A 13932-nucleotide genomic window follows, 5' to 3' on the forward strand; every position below is an offset into this window, starting at 1 on the left:
TATTACTACGAAAACTTAATAAAATATCTAATGACTTCGATTAAACTTTTATTTGGTTGAATTTAAATAATAGGTATTCCGACTTTAGGGACAAAATATCTGTTTGAGCTTGAATCGAGTTTTAAATGTTGTTTCGTAATGGTCCAAAGTGAGATAAGCAATATTGAGGTTAATAAACATAAACCAAGTTTATGCGCATGGCTCTTAGTACAAACGGGTACTGATTCGGTTTTAATTGCCAAAACTAAGTAACCAAAACGCTGTCGTCAGTAACTGAAGGATGTATTAAGTGCCACTTATGTACACGTTACCAGCATTTATGAACTTAATCGTAGGTTCTCACTAAAGGCGAGGACTAATATGTATGATAATGACAGTGAATAGGATATTTGCCACCACCAATCAATTGACGATGAGACATTCCCATAGATTTTGTATGGAAATACTAATCAGTGACGTCACTATTTTGTCAACTCAATTAAACTACTTTTTTCAATTGCAACCAAAAATCTAAATTTACAGGTAATTTAAAATTAATTAAATTTTTAAGAAATAGAAATAATTTATTTGCTTAAAAAGTACAAAAGTATTTGCTTACAAAGGATGAAAACATGAACAATATTATGATCGCACTTTTAGTCCTTTCAGACCAGAATGAATAAAGTTCTTTTAAAAAAAAATTGTGCTTTAGAATTATTGGAATTTGGAGTTGAAATGAAGTAACTTGATCAATGATATTTTATTATTGGGATAAGAAAAGGCATTGTATTTAATTACTATCTCTTGTGTGCGATATTTATATTTTTTTTAATTAACGCCTTGCGTAATTATAGGTAGGTCTGATGAACTAAGTAAACCATCTCTTGTGTGCGATATCTATCAATTTGTTTTAATTAACGCCTTGCGTAAAGATAGTCCTGAACTAAATACAAGCGTATCTCTGTCAATAGCATTAAGGCGNTTAAATATCAGATCAAAATGACATTAATGATACTGTTGTTGTTTTAGTTATTGGCATCTAAAAAAGCTAGTAAATAGCACAAAAAATATTCAAAGCTTTTTAGTTGGAAACAAGGTCGCAATATGCAACTATTGTTCTGTTTTATTTGCATGTGTATCGTCGCCTTTACACGAAAACAGTAACTCAACCACAACCCCAAAACAAACGTAAATGGAAAAATATTTCACTTCAAACAATGGCTCGTCGACTTTCTGTTTGTATGCAGTGAGATGTGAAAATATTGTATTTTCGATACAGTCGCACGTCGCTAGGGCGAAAAATTGCTTGAATTTTCCGAAGCTGTGAGTGTGAAAAACTTACCTACTTGTAAAAAAAATATGCAGGATGCAGGACTGAACCTGGGTCCAGACCTGCATCCTCGATGCTTGAGCCTCAAAGCTCGATATGATGCCTAAAAAGTTGGGCTATTTTCGCCATTAAAGCACGTGATGTCATAAGTAGAATTAGGTATAATTTCTAAAGACCAGAATATTTGAAACCTTAATTTCGTAACATTGCATATCGCTGAATTTGAATAGTCTCTTCACTCCGACCAACTCCGACATTTAACAGTCTCTCCTAGCTAGAGCTTTCATAGTTAATTACAGTTTCAGAGTAATAAACACGCGCTAACTAATCAACGTATAGTTTTACATATGCCCTTAACATAATAGTCTAGCTAGGCTCTAGTGCTTCACTTACAAGCGTGAACGAACACCGCGTTAACAAGGTGTCAAGTCAACTGAGGCTGGGTTGCACCATCTTACTTTGACTGTAACAAACGTCAAAAATCTGTCAAACTCCATACAAAAATCACCGGTTATCGTTATAGTTACGGTCAAAGTTTGGTGGTGCAACTCAGCCTTAGTAGCGTAACAACAACTAATACCAGAGATGAAAGCATTATGTTCTAATTATAACTTCTTAACAATGCTCCTAGTTATAACTAATGGCGATAGTTAGACGATATGTATTATCGACTAACTATTGCCATTCCCCTTAACGAACGTAATAAAACATACATACGGACAAAAGTGGCAGTGGGAGACGTAGGTACACGTTGCTCGTAGAGCTGATGGCCGATGGGGCAGAAAAGTTCTCAAATGGTGACCGTGGACCTGAAAACGTAGTTTGGGCTTCCCACAAGGTGGACCGACAATCTGGTGAAGGTTACGGTACGATAAACAATATAATAAACCGATACGACCTTACAATCTTTCAAGAAGAGAGCGTACTTACTTACTTATATCTTAAAGGCCGGCAACGCACCTGTAACTCCCCCTGGGCTGTGGGTTTCTATGGGTGGCGGTAATCATTTATACCGCCAGGTGGTCCTTTTGCTCGTTAGGCTTATAAAAAAGAATCTTCGAATCGTCTTATAAAAAATAAAAACACCTGTTCCTAGTTTCCAAGATTTCTGATTGAGTAGGTACACTTAGGAGTAATTCTTACAGGAGTTTGCTCTTAAGAGTATCTGTTCTCCGAGAACTTTAAGACATTTTAGATACTAATTTTGTTTGCTAAGTAACGAGAAACTTTTCTTCCGTTTAACTCCACCCGTATACTTTTATAACTGATCTAGAATAAAGTTTTTTGAGAAGGATACCATCGAAATTGCTCTCTGTATTGGCATTCCATTAATTTGTAATACTAGGCCCAGTTTTTTGATTCATATTTAAAATAACTAACAGTTTGCTACTAGTGGTTAAATATTAACAAAATGTGAACTAATAGTTAAAAATGTACTAAAATTCAAGCTAATCATTGTTCGAAAACATTTTTTTTCTGATATTTAACCACTTGTCATTTGACATCTGTCAAATTTGACTATTGGTTAATTTAACAACGAATCAAAAAACTGGGCCTAAGTAGAATCTAGGTATTTGAAATCAGAAATATCGCGGGAAACCAAAACGCCCCAATAAAATTGTTTATTATATGTTTCAACCTCTTTTAGCGCACTGGCCACTAATGATCTTTTTTTTTAATACACGATTGTCATTTGTTTTTATAACCGCGCTCGGAAAATACACGGAGTTTCTTTAATTTAGATGAACCATTAGTTAAAATTAACCATTAATCAAAAAAAAAAATTTTTTACATAAAAATTTTTCTAAGTCTCGTGCCCCATAGCGCCCCGTTTCCTATACTCCAACCGGTAATTGTGCCATTACAGCAATTTAAACTGATGTGTTTTTTGTTTCAGGCTATATCCGATTTCCTGCTTGGTGTGTTCTGCCTACCCTTCACGTTGGTCGGGCAGATTTACAGGAGATTCTTCTTTGGAGCTGTTCTCTGCAAATTAATACCATTCTTACAAGGTAAGTGATATACTCATTTTGTTATCCAATCGCTATTTGCTAAGGATTTGCCCTCGGCATTGCCTGCATGAATTGGTCTTTCTATCTATCATAGAAATAATTTAACAAGCGGCCTTTCTCTTTTAAAACATTCGAATTGACACCAAAAGTATAAAAAACTTTGTATCACCTTATTAAGACTGATTTTGAACCCCAGTTCTATCTATTCTTTAAAAAATAAATTGGTAACAGACAGACAGTGTTACTTTAGCATGTACATAATTTTATCACAGCTATGTAGCAGTTATTTTATCTAGTGGATACCGATTTCTAACAGACTTTGTATGCTTTAGTAGACCATTACCTTGATATAATACCTGCCATCATGCGAATCCGGATCCATAAAAGGCGATCATTTGCCGCAATAAAACTGGATTTATTCAGTCCTAATTGTATTACAAGGCTGTAACTCTTGTAAGCGAGGTTTGATATACGAGCATATTATTATCCAGTGATAAAGTTTTAGTGGGCTTTGCTGCCTACGTGGTTCTATGTTTTCGTTGAGGTAGGTACTATTTTTTACCCAGGAAAATGGCCTATACATAACTACCGCCAAGGGACTAAAAACCTGGGGTATTCTCTCTGCCACATTGTAGTCGGCGCCTTGGGTACTAAAAACGACCAAGGCACCTTCCACGGACGTCCCCACGCCCCTACTTAATGAGGGCTGACAGGATTAGCCGGGACCACGAGGCCAATCCCGTCCTAACATAATATAACCTAAAGCTTCTTAGCACGTGTCAAATGTTTGTCTCAAAGCGCTCGTAGGGCCTATCGTAAAGAAGTTAGTTATATTAATGTTTTAGTACTAATTTTATTTGTAAAAAAGTAATAGAAAAGTAATAATACTTATCGAGAAAAGTAATGATCAAACTATTCCGATCCTAAAAATTTTAGTTGTTTTATTTGGGTTTTGTCTACACTAATATTATAAAGAGGAAAACTTTGTTTGTTTGTTTGTTTGTTTGTTTAGTTGTAATGGATAGGCTCAAAAACTACTGGACCGATTTTAAAAATTCTTTCACCATTCGAAAGCTACATNCCCCGGCCTAACAGCTCGTTTTGCTCGCTCAGCTTGAAATTAGTGCGAAAGTGCATAGGAACAATGGGCCTGCGAGCGAAGTCTTGGTGATTTTTTTGAGTTTCTGTGATCTTTTTGAGAGCTTCCTAATTATTCTAGAATAGATCGAGGAATCTATATTTATAAAAGCGAAAGGTCACTGACTGACTCACTCACTCATTATGTTACGAAATCTCAGAAACTACAAATGCTAGGAGTCTTAAATTTTGCATTGGGGTTATTTTTAGAATGTAGGTGCTCACTAAGACGGGATTTTGCAAAATGCAACCCATAAGGGGGTAAAACGGGATCCACGCATACGAAGTCGCGGGCGGCCGCTAGTATAAAACATTATTATGTAGGTAGCGTGTTCAAGGTTTGATTTTGTTCTAATAGAAAATGTACATTTACATTACATTTTTTAGACAACGATATTGTACCTATTGATACTAATAAAATGGCAAGCAATATGACTGTAACTAAAAATCAATAGTAACGATTTTGCCCCAGTTGTAATAAACTTATTATATTTACATTTTCCTTTGTCTGCTTGTTGCCAAATATCCGTTATTTATACTATCGACAATAATAGCACGATTTCAATATTGTCCTGATTTCTTTTATTCGTCAAAATTTTCTATTATTAATATTTTTTATTTTCACGAGTAGTCAATAGATATAAGTTTGCTGTATTTATGCTGTATGCATGCAATGTAAGGCATTAATAAAATTGTATTAATTGATTATTTCATTTAAGACCTAAATAGTCCCTTAGTATCAGATGAGATTGTGTCAATAACTGGGTGCTCGTACTTTAAAACGTGGATTTAAGCTCGTATCATGAAACGGAGCACAAAGTCAAGCATTTTTTAAGCTTGTGAAAGGCCTGTATTATCAAACAGAGCCTTGAGATTGGCCAAATTTCAGCAATTACCCTGCATCATTGTACCGTTTAAAATCACCGTAAATAAAATGTAAGGGTATGTATATACAATCACATGCACTAAAATGTCCAGTCAACAGCACTTCAGGCTACATTTTTTGTTGCGAAATAGCACCTGAATAATGTACCGTGGTAGGTAGTGTATAACTTGACGTGCTGTCATCTGTACATTTACGCTACATTATTATTCCGATGTAATAAGGTTTAAAGTCCAATGAAATACATTTTTTCACATGATTTTATTACAGCTCTCTGCGGTACCTATACCTACCACAACATTTGTATGGAAACCCGATCTCACAAGATCCTTACGCTCGAAGTGATTCCTGCATTTACGATCCATCCGAGCGGCAGTATACTTCTCATAATACACCCGGGGAATCCCGGAATGTTGGCAAAACAAGAGAAATGACGTCCTAAAGTTTGCGGAGATTCCAGGATGCACGTTACTTTGGTTTTTAATACATTGCTTTAAATGTTATTGTGCCGGGTGGATATAAAATTGGGTGTTTACTTTTATTTGTATAATTGCTTAAATTATATCAATTTCGCTAATGTATTTCCTATTGCACAGTTAGGGTCGAAACCTGCTGCCAGATGATGATTTTTTGTAATATATTCTTTGCAGGTAAGGAGGAGGAGGCAAGGAGCCTATCAAGTTGCACCTCATGGTGTTGTATAAGTGCTATTATTTTAAAATCTAAACTACAAACCTAATATCAGGTGAGATAGCGGTTAAAATCTGCCTATAGTTGACTGTAAAAGCTTTTAAATTCCTGAAACAAAATGTAGGTAAGTATCGTGTACCTAGTAGTGAACCATAATGGACATGAAATATTATCCATAGTTATCGTGAATTAATAATTTCTGATGCTTCATGTTGTTCAAAATGATCTGAATAAGCCATCGGTTCAGTTCGTATTAAATATATTTCATATTTTTTTATCGGATTTTATTGGAAATTTTATATTTTGTAATCCTTCATTATAATCTTAAACAGCTACGAGTATTATTATTGACATAAATTATTGATAGATCATCATTTACCTATAATTATTGAAAATAAATAAATGAATTCCTCATGAGACAACGTAATAGACAAAAAAATATTTATAGTAAGTAACGTGTTATTCTAATAAAACAAGTCTATAAGTGCAAAATTATCATTCGTTATTTTGGACTCTGGTCTTATTTTGCGTTCACATGGCATCTCTAGTCAACCTCCAATTATACTCCCAACGGAACGTCTTCAATACCGTTAATGCTTATGCAGCTATGTTCTAAAAGCTAACTCACTTTATACATACGGGCCCAAGTTCTGGAAAGTTCCGAACCCGCGGTCAAGGTGCTCTATCCATCTTGCGAGTTTACTTTATGTAATTAGTTTAAAATATCTAAAACAGCATCATCATCATCATCATCATCATCATCATTTCAGGCATAGGACGTCCATTGCCGAACATAGGCCTCCCCCAATGATTTCCACAATGGCCGGTACCTTTATGAGGTCGTCGGTCCACCTTGTGGGTGGACGTCCTACGCTGGGCTTTCCGGTACGGTGCAAACAGTATCATAATAATCTATTTATTTATTAGGTTATTCATCATCTCTTTAAGAGCCATTTTACATTTTCGTGCGAATTTCTAAGATTTTGGAAGCATGAATTACTATCTTAAGCAACACCCAGAGATTATTTAANGCCCGGCCTAACAGTTCCATATGTATAACCACCCTGTATAATCCGGCTGTATCTCCAGGTCACCTAGATACATTCCATAGCAGCTGTAATAGACATTTAGGTACATACATTTACCAATTTTGGTGATAAATAGGCATTTTGTATTAGTTTTTGTATAACGCCTGAACAAAAACAAAGGGTAATATTTTGGTGTTATACATAGATTTCGAATATAAAAAATATATAATTTAACTAATTAAGACATGACAAAAAAACTGAGGTATGTCTCGTTTCTGTAGGGTCTGGGTTTTTTTTGCATGAGGCGTGACCGTTCTTCTTTCAAGTGTCTAACTTAAGCGGTTTAGATTTTTCATACAAAAAGATTTTCCCGCTAATTCCCGTTCCCGTGGGAATTCCTAAGTATACTATAAACCTGCCCAGGAGTATGAAGAATAATTGTACCAAGTTTCGTTAAAATCCGTCGAGTAGTTTTTGTTTCTATAAGGAACATACAGACGGACAGACAGACAGACAGACAGACAAAAATTTTACTGATTGCATTTTTGGCATCAGTATCGATCATTAATCACACCCTGATAGTTATTTTGAAAATATATTTTATGTACAGAATTGACCTCTCTACAGATTTATTATAAGTATTACATAGAGATTAAAGATAAATACTGTATGTACAGTTGTACACTGATAGATGACGTCTGGTACAGCATTTAAGTAAGTGTAATAGGTGACGAATGTAGTCGAGTGGCGACCACGGGCTGGAAGACGTAGCGTGGGCAGGCCTCCTACTAGCTAGGTGGACCGACGATCTAGTACCTAAAGATCGCGGGAAGAACCTGGATGCGGGCAGCGCAGGACCCTTTATTATGGAAAGCCTTGGGGGAGGCCTTTGTCCAGCAGTGGACGTCATTTGGCTGAAACAATATGAACGAATAGGTGATGGCCTAAAATATACCAATCTTACATATGAGAAGGGTGCTTGTGATGTATTGCCGCATTTTGACTTTGTGAGAATAGTAAGATGAGCATTATAATTTGCGATACCGCCGGACGGGCAGCAAAGGGCCAATTTATCCAGCTCTAAGAAGTCGCACAGTTAATCAACTCAGCTTAACCTCTCCTCCGCTGTGAGTCAAGCCCCGTCCCTGCTATTCATGCGAGGCGGTATCGGCAAGTTCCGCGAACAATCGCGCCGCAATTACCCACGCGTTATTGCGCGCGGCGCCGGCGGCGGCGCGGTGGGCGGGAAAAGAAAGCGCTTTTTTTTAACATTTGGCGTTCGATTTCCGGTCAGCAGTGAGCCTACTGAAATTAATTAGATTACCTGTTTTTTTCAGGGCTAAACAATCAAGGCTGAAAACAGTTCGTTTCACTCTTAAAATCGACGATTTTCCATCGTAGCAAAGACTGGCTTATGTGATGTATTTCATATTATGTTTTTGATTTAAATGCTTCGACAAATCTCACGGATTTGCACACCATATGAAATATTTTCAGTTCTAAAGAACTATCTAACTAATAGGGTTTAAAACCCCTAATTGCTGTTGTTTTAGTCTCTAACGCATGTTGTTTTCACCTTTAATTAAGTTTGCATTTAACAAGTGTAATTTTTTTAAGTTACTTTTATAAACGCTACAATGTAACCTTGTTGGTGATCAAATAAATAAATAAATAAATACTTGAACTCTAAGATTTATAAGTGTTACATGTTGATGTTTACAAAACATTACATTACATAATAATTCATCTACTGATAAAATATTGATGTTGAATTTGTTTATTTATCCGATCCAATGCGAAAGAGGCAAACCAACATTATGTAGAGCTGCCCGTCAAATAATACAATTTTATTTAACTGCTAGTACCTAAACGTAATTATACTTAACATTTAACACGTTATTTTCCCCAGGGAAAAATCGACTGGTATTCCATTGAAAAACTGATCGTAAATCCTGGATAACCTCGCATCTCCAGAAGCGATACAGCAGCTGGCCCGCCGCCAGGGCCGACTCCATTGTCACTTTGACAGCCGATAGCACTCCGTGACGCGCGCACAATGCCGCGCTGGCTGATACAAACGACCCGCTGTGTTTAGAAGGGTTAACTTGTGTTTTTATTCTTTGGATTCTCATACGAGATGGTTATCTTAAGATGGACATGATTTGAAGAGCTTACTAAAACTAAAGTCTTATTCTAAACCTAAGTACGTAATAACCTTAACTTCGAACTCATCCTATGTTCTTCTTATTAATTTCCATAGACCCAATACTTTAACTTTCCCGCGGGATAAACTTGATCCCTAGTCGGGTTTTTATTGAACGAAAGAAAGAAAGAAAATACATTTACGGTCTAGCAGTAGATCCTGGCTACACAGGAGTTGCAGCGGTGGAAAGAGAGGTGGGAGTAGTAGTATTCAAATTTATGATAGGTCTAATTGGTGTAATCTAAGCAATTTGAGTTAAGAGAACGAGTCTTACGGTTTGTGAATGTTTAAATAACTCAAATTACTGTATTAAATTTATCAAGAACTAATTCAAGCTTGCGATTGGTATGCTTGGAGTTTCAAATGAGATAGGTAATATAACTTACCGACTTATTAGGAAGAGTATGTTAAAGATTTATCATCGCTAAAATTAAAGGCAATGACTTCAACATTTCCAACCCCAGCCGTGCTAATAATACCTTCCCAACAATTAAAAGGTATGCGACACTCGCAGCGAGGAGTCCCGGAGTCCCGGCGGAGACGTTACGTTATTAAAAATGCTTCCCTTAATAAGCTGTTTCGCAGGGTCCAGCCGCACTCAGCCGGGACGCCCAGGGGACAGGGGACCTTCAAGGATAGACAATGTTTGTGGTACCTTTACAAATGTAGAAGACTATTACGGTACGGTTCAAGGATCATATTCACTTTTGTGAAAATGTGGTAAATTCTTAACATCTTTTTGGTTAATTTTCAGAATCACTGAAATGAAAAGTTGACCACCAAATGAAATGAAACTATTTATAGGACACTACAGTTTTTGCTAATTTGTATACGTGGCATAGTAGGTATCATTCAAACCATGTTTTCAGTGTTCAAAAATATTTATATCTCGCCGCAACTCTCCACGGTGCTTTGAACTGGTCTAAATTGGGTTAATATAAAACTACGTACATTTAATGAGAAACTTTTTAAAATTACGGTCAGCTTAATCCCGGTGTCGAATCAAAAAGATTATAGTCACAAAACCAAGTGGTTACCATGGAGTCACCGAGACGTAACCAAGTTTAATATTTTATTCGCGTTTGCCATTTTAAAGTATTCACAGTTAAGCTTTTACCGCTCGCGTGAAATGCACATTTGGTTGGATGTTTGTGGGGGGAAGGGGGGGCTCTTCAGGTTACACGTCGACTCTCATTTTTGCTAAGACCCGCTAAACTCCGCGTTAAGACGTGAGAAATCGCGCTCGTTACAAATAAACAGTTGGCCAGCGGTTTCCAAACTGGAAAATCATGCTTATGGAGGTATGTCACTCTTGCACTGTATTGTTGTTGCTAGGGACAGATATGGTTAGTTTGAATTCACAAATTCAGATCATCGCACGTTGTAAATGAGACAATCTTTTTTTGTCAGAGACCGTTTTTTCACTTTCTTACCCTGCCCTGTATTGTCTCATCTATCATTTTTATTTTATTTTATGAGTCGGCGTCATTACAAATAACGCAAAGGGCCATAAAAGCTACCGCTACTAATAGCACGCCGAGTCTGTGCTCTCAAAAGAGGCTGACAAAGGTGACTGAGTTTCTTCCGCCACTTCTTCTCAGCACCAGCCCATATGTTGTCCCGAAGTGGTGGTAGGGCAAGCTGTGTATATTTGGGACGTGTATAAGTAAGTGCCCTGGAAAGAGCCTAGGTACTGAATAAAATATTTGAACTTGAATTTCTCTTAAATATTTGCCTAGAAGAGTCTATACGTGATACTTCGTAAGCTTTATGCATGGTGTACACCCCATGACAAGCCATAAGTTTGGGCGCCGCAGAGCCACAGCCGCGCGCTTGAGCGAGTGGAGTCGTTAAAACAGCCCGCAGAGCGTGAACTACACGGGCGCTTGTCCACTCGCTTACGACAATCACACCTCTTGACAATCTCTTATAATCTTACCACTTTAATCTTATACGACACAAAGGTGACTGACTGACATAGTGATCTGTTGATTGATGTGCACAGCCCAAACCACTAGACGGATCGGGCTGAAATTTGGCATGCAGGTAGATGTTATGACGTAGGCATCCGCTAAGAAAGTATTTTACGAAACTCCACCCCTAAGGGGGTAAAACGGGATCCACGCGTACGAAGTCGCGGGCGGCCGCTAGTCACAAATAAATTAAATAATCACGGTAGAATTAAAGGTTTGTGTTTAATGTGAAAGAAATACCGGGAACACATTTTTAACGAACAAATACTGGAGTAGGTTACTTGTATGCTTACCTAAAGGTTTCAGACGATCAAGCACGGAAGTGGGCAAGACGATCGAGACTGCTGTAGCCTGACGTCACTACTTGAAAATTGAATTTTTTTCTCTCCGGACATGCTATTTGTAACACCATATTAAATACTTGTTTCATGATTATTATTTTATTTCTAATGACATCATAACTATATATTTGACACTAATTGAAATTGAATTATATGTTTAGACGACCAATACTGCTGGAATTTATTNGCAGGCAAGGCGAGTGCTGTGTCAAAGAAAACTGAACAAAAAAGTTATGACATCTCGTATAAAATGTCAACTACCCTCATGCCCTGAAAATCGAAAAGACATTTGCTTTAACTGTGCTTTATGTTAAAAAATAATTTATTAAAAATATATAAACTGTTAAATGAAAGCATTTTTAGTTTTATAATGAAACAAAGTAATAGATCTAATCATTAATAAGTTTGATTTTTCATTACAAAGCTATTTTATTTCAATTTATATTTGTGGGGTGACTGGTCACCCCTGTTGCCTTTTACGTATACAAAAAAAGTGTTGCCTGCCGAAGGTTAAAGTAAGAGAGTTGAAATTTAAAATGTATGCGCTATAGGTGCTAAGAGCGGATTTTACGAAAATCCACCCCTAATGGAGTAAAACGAGGTCCACGCGTACGAAGTCGCGGGCGGCCGCTAGTGTTTAATAAACTTTTCATTTGAGTTCGGCAGTGCGTCAGCCAAGTTGACAACAAAAGGTAGGTAATAAAGGTATAGTAGGTACTAAACGAGAAAATGGTATTTGACAAGTTGTCACTGTAAGGGCTTGTTCCTACGGAGACGTCCCGTTTTTTGAAAGGACTGTTTTTTGCAGGGACTGTTTTTTTGCAGGATTTTTGCGAATTTTAAACTACTTATGAGATCTCACGTGTGTGCTCACATGACCACAGTATATTGACAGTCCAGTTTCGCGGGATTCTGAATTACTGAATGCGGCAAAACTGGATTGTGATGGGAATAATCCGCACGAAGACGTATGAAAACTCAATTCTTTTGTTTACAACAACTGCCAAAATATGTCGTTTATTACTGAACTTGAAACATTTTTCACTTTAATGTTATGCTTAAGTCATCTCACTTCACAAACTCAATTATGTTTTATTGAAAAATTGCTTTTTTACGTGACACTTTTAAGGCTTATCAAACTACGAAGAACACAGTAACTTTACCTCTTTATCAAATGACATTAAACGAATAAGTTTTGACTGAAGCCAAAACAAACTTTACTTTTACCCGGCTTGTGAACTTGTGATAGACATGGCACATCCCTCGAGATTTGTACTAATGTAGCATTTACTTTATTTCGTTTTATTTATCATTGACTAAGTGCATTGTTTTATGTCAAATTATCTGATCTGATCTGGATTTGAAGATTTATGAATTTTTAGGATTCGCTTACAATTAATTTATGTACATAGAAAATATAACATACAAAGGTTAGGCTCCCAAGAAATGAGCAATTATATTTCGAGCGAGTAGGTAAGCCCTTACGTAAACTTCCAATCATTGGTCACATAAGGATAAAAAAAGGGTTAACTCGCAAACTTTAACCCCAACGGCGAAGCTCTTTCTTTGTCTATCTTACCAGATGGAACTTTAAATTATTTTTTGTTACAGCCGTATCAGTGTCAGTGGACGTATGGACCCTGGTCGCGATATCCCTCGAGCGGTACTTCGCGATCTGCCGGCCCCTCAAGTCGAGGAAGTGGCAGACCCAGTGCCATGCTTACAAGATGATAGCGATGGTGTGGATCCTGTCCATCGCTCTCAACTCACCAATCTTGATCGTGTCGAACCTGCAGCCGATGAGGGGGAATGGTAAGTCTTTGACCGTAAAAAAACTATAGTTTTAGCAGTTTATTTAAGTTAAAATGAGACAGTAGTTGATTGAAAATATTTTTTTCGAATATTTTACTGAGCGCAGGTAGTATCGATATAGGTCTAAAGTTGGATAGGTCACTTTTGTCTCCTGCTTTAAATAATGGTATGATTTTACTATGTTTCATCAGGGTCGGGAACTGACCTTCGTTAATACATTCATTAAAGATATGAGCTAAATGGGGAGCTATAAGAGGAATGATGGGTTTTATTATGTCTGTTGATATGCCCCATATATCCTCTATCTTTTTTATATTTAGTTCTTTGAAAGTTTTTATAATAACTATGGGGTCTATTTGTCTAAATTCTAATGGGCTATTGCAAACATCAACACAACCTTCATGAAGAGACATTGCATGATATGAACATGAATTATGATTGCTTGTTGTTATGTCTTTTAGCTACCTACTTGAAATCTAAGAACTTCGTAGTTTTTATTAGGTGGGATGATAAGATTACGTTTGATGATGATGATTCACGCAGG

General features: G+C 36.8%; 1 protein-coding gene across 1 annotated transcript in view; it reads left to right on the plus strand.

Moving 5' to 3' along the window:
• The window catches only part of NGR-A9 (neuropeptide receptor A9), a 74342-nt gene that overhangs the window by 13025 nt on the left and 47385 nt on the right, over positions 1 to 13932 (plus strand). The window contains exons 3-4 of the mRNA XM_028305578.1: positions 3207 to 3321; positions 13188 to 13388. Of these exons, the coding sequence (XP_028161379.1) occupies positions 3207 to 3321; positions 13188 to 13388 (316 nt within the window). The remainder of the gene's footprint in view (positions 1 to 3206; positions 3322 to 13187; positions 13389 to 13932) is intronic.

The sequence above is a fragment of the Ostrinia furnacalis genome, unplaced genomic scaffold, assembly GCF_004193835.3.
Source record: "Ostrinia furnacalis isolate ACB-3 unplaced genomic scaffold, ASM419383v2 OfSCF1734, whole genome shotgun sequence".
Classification (NCBI taxonomy): domain Eukaryota; kingdom Metazoa; phylum Arthropoda; class Insecta; order Lepidoptera; family Crambidae; genus Ostrinia; species Ostrinia furnacalis.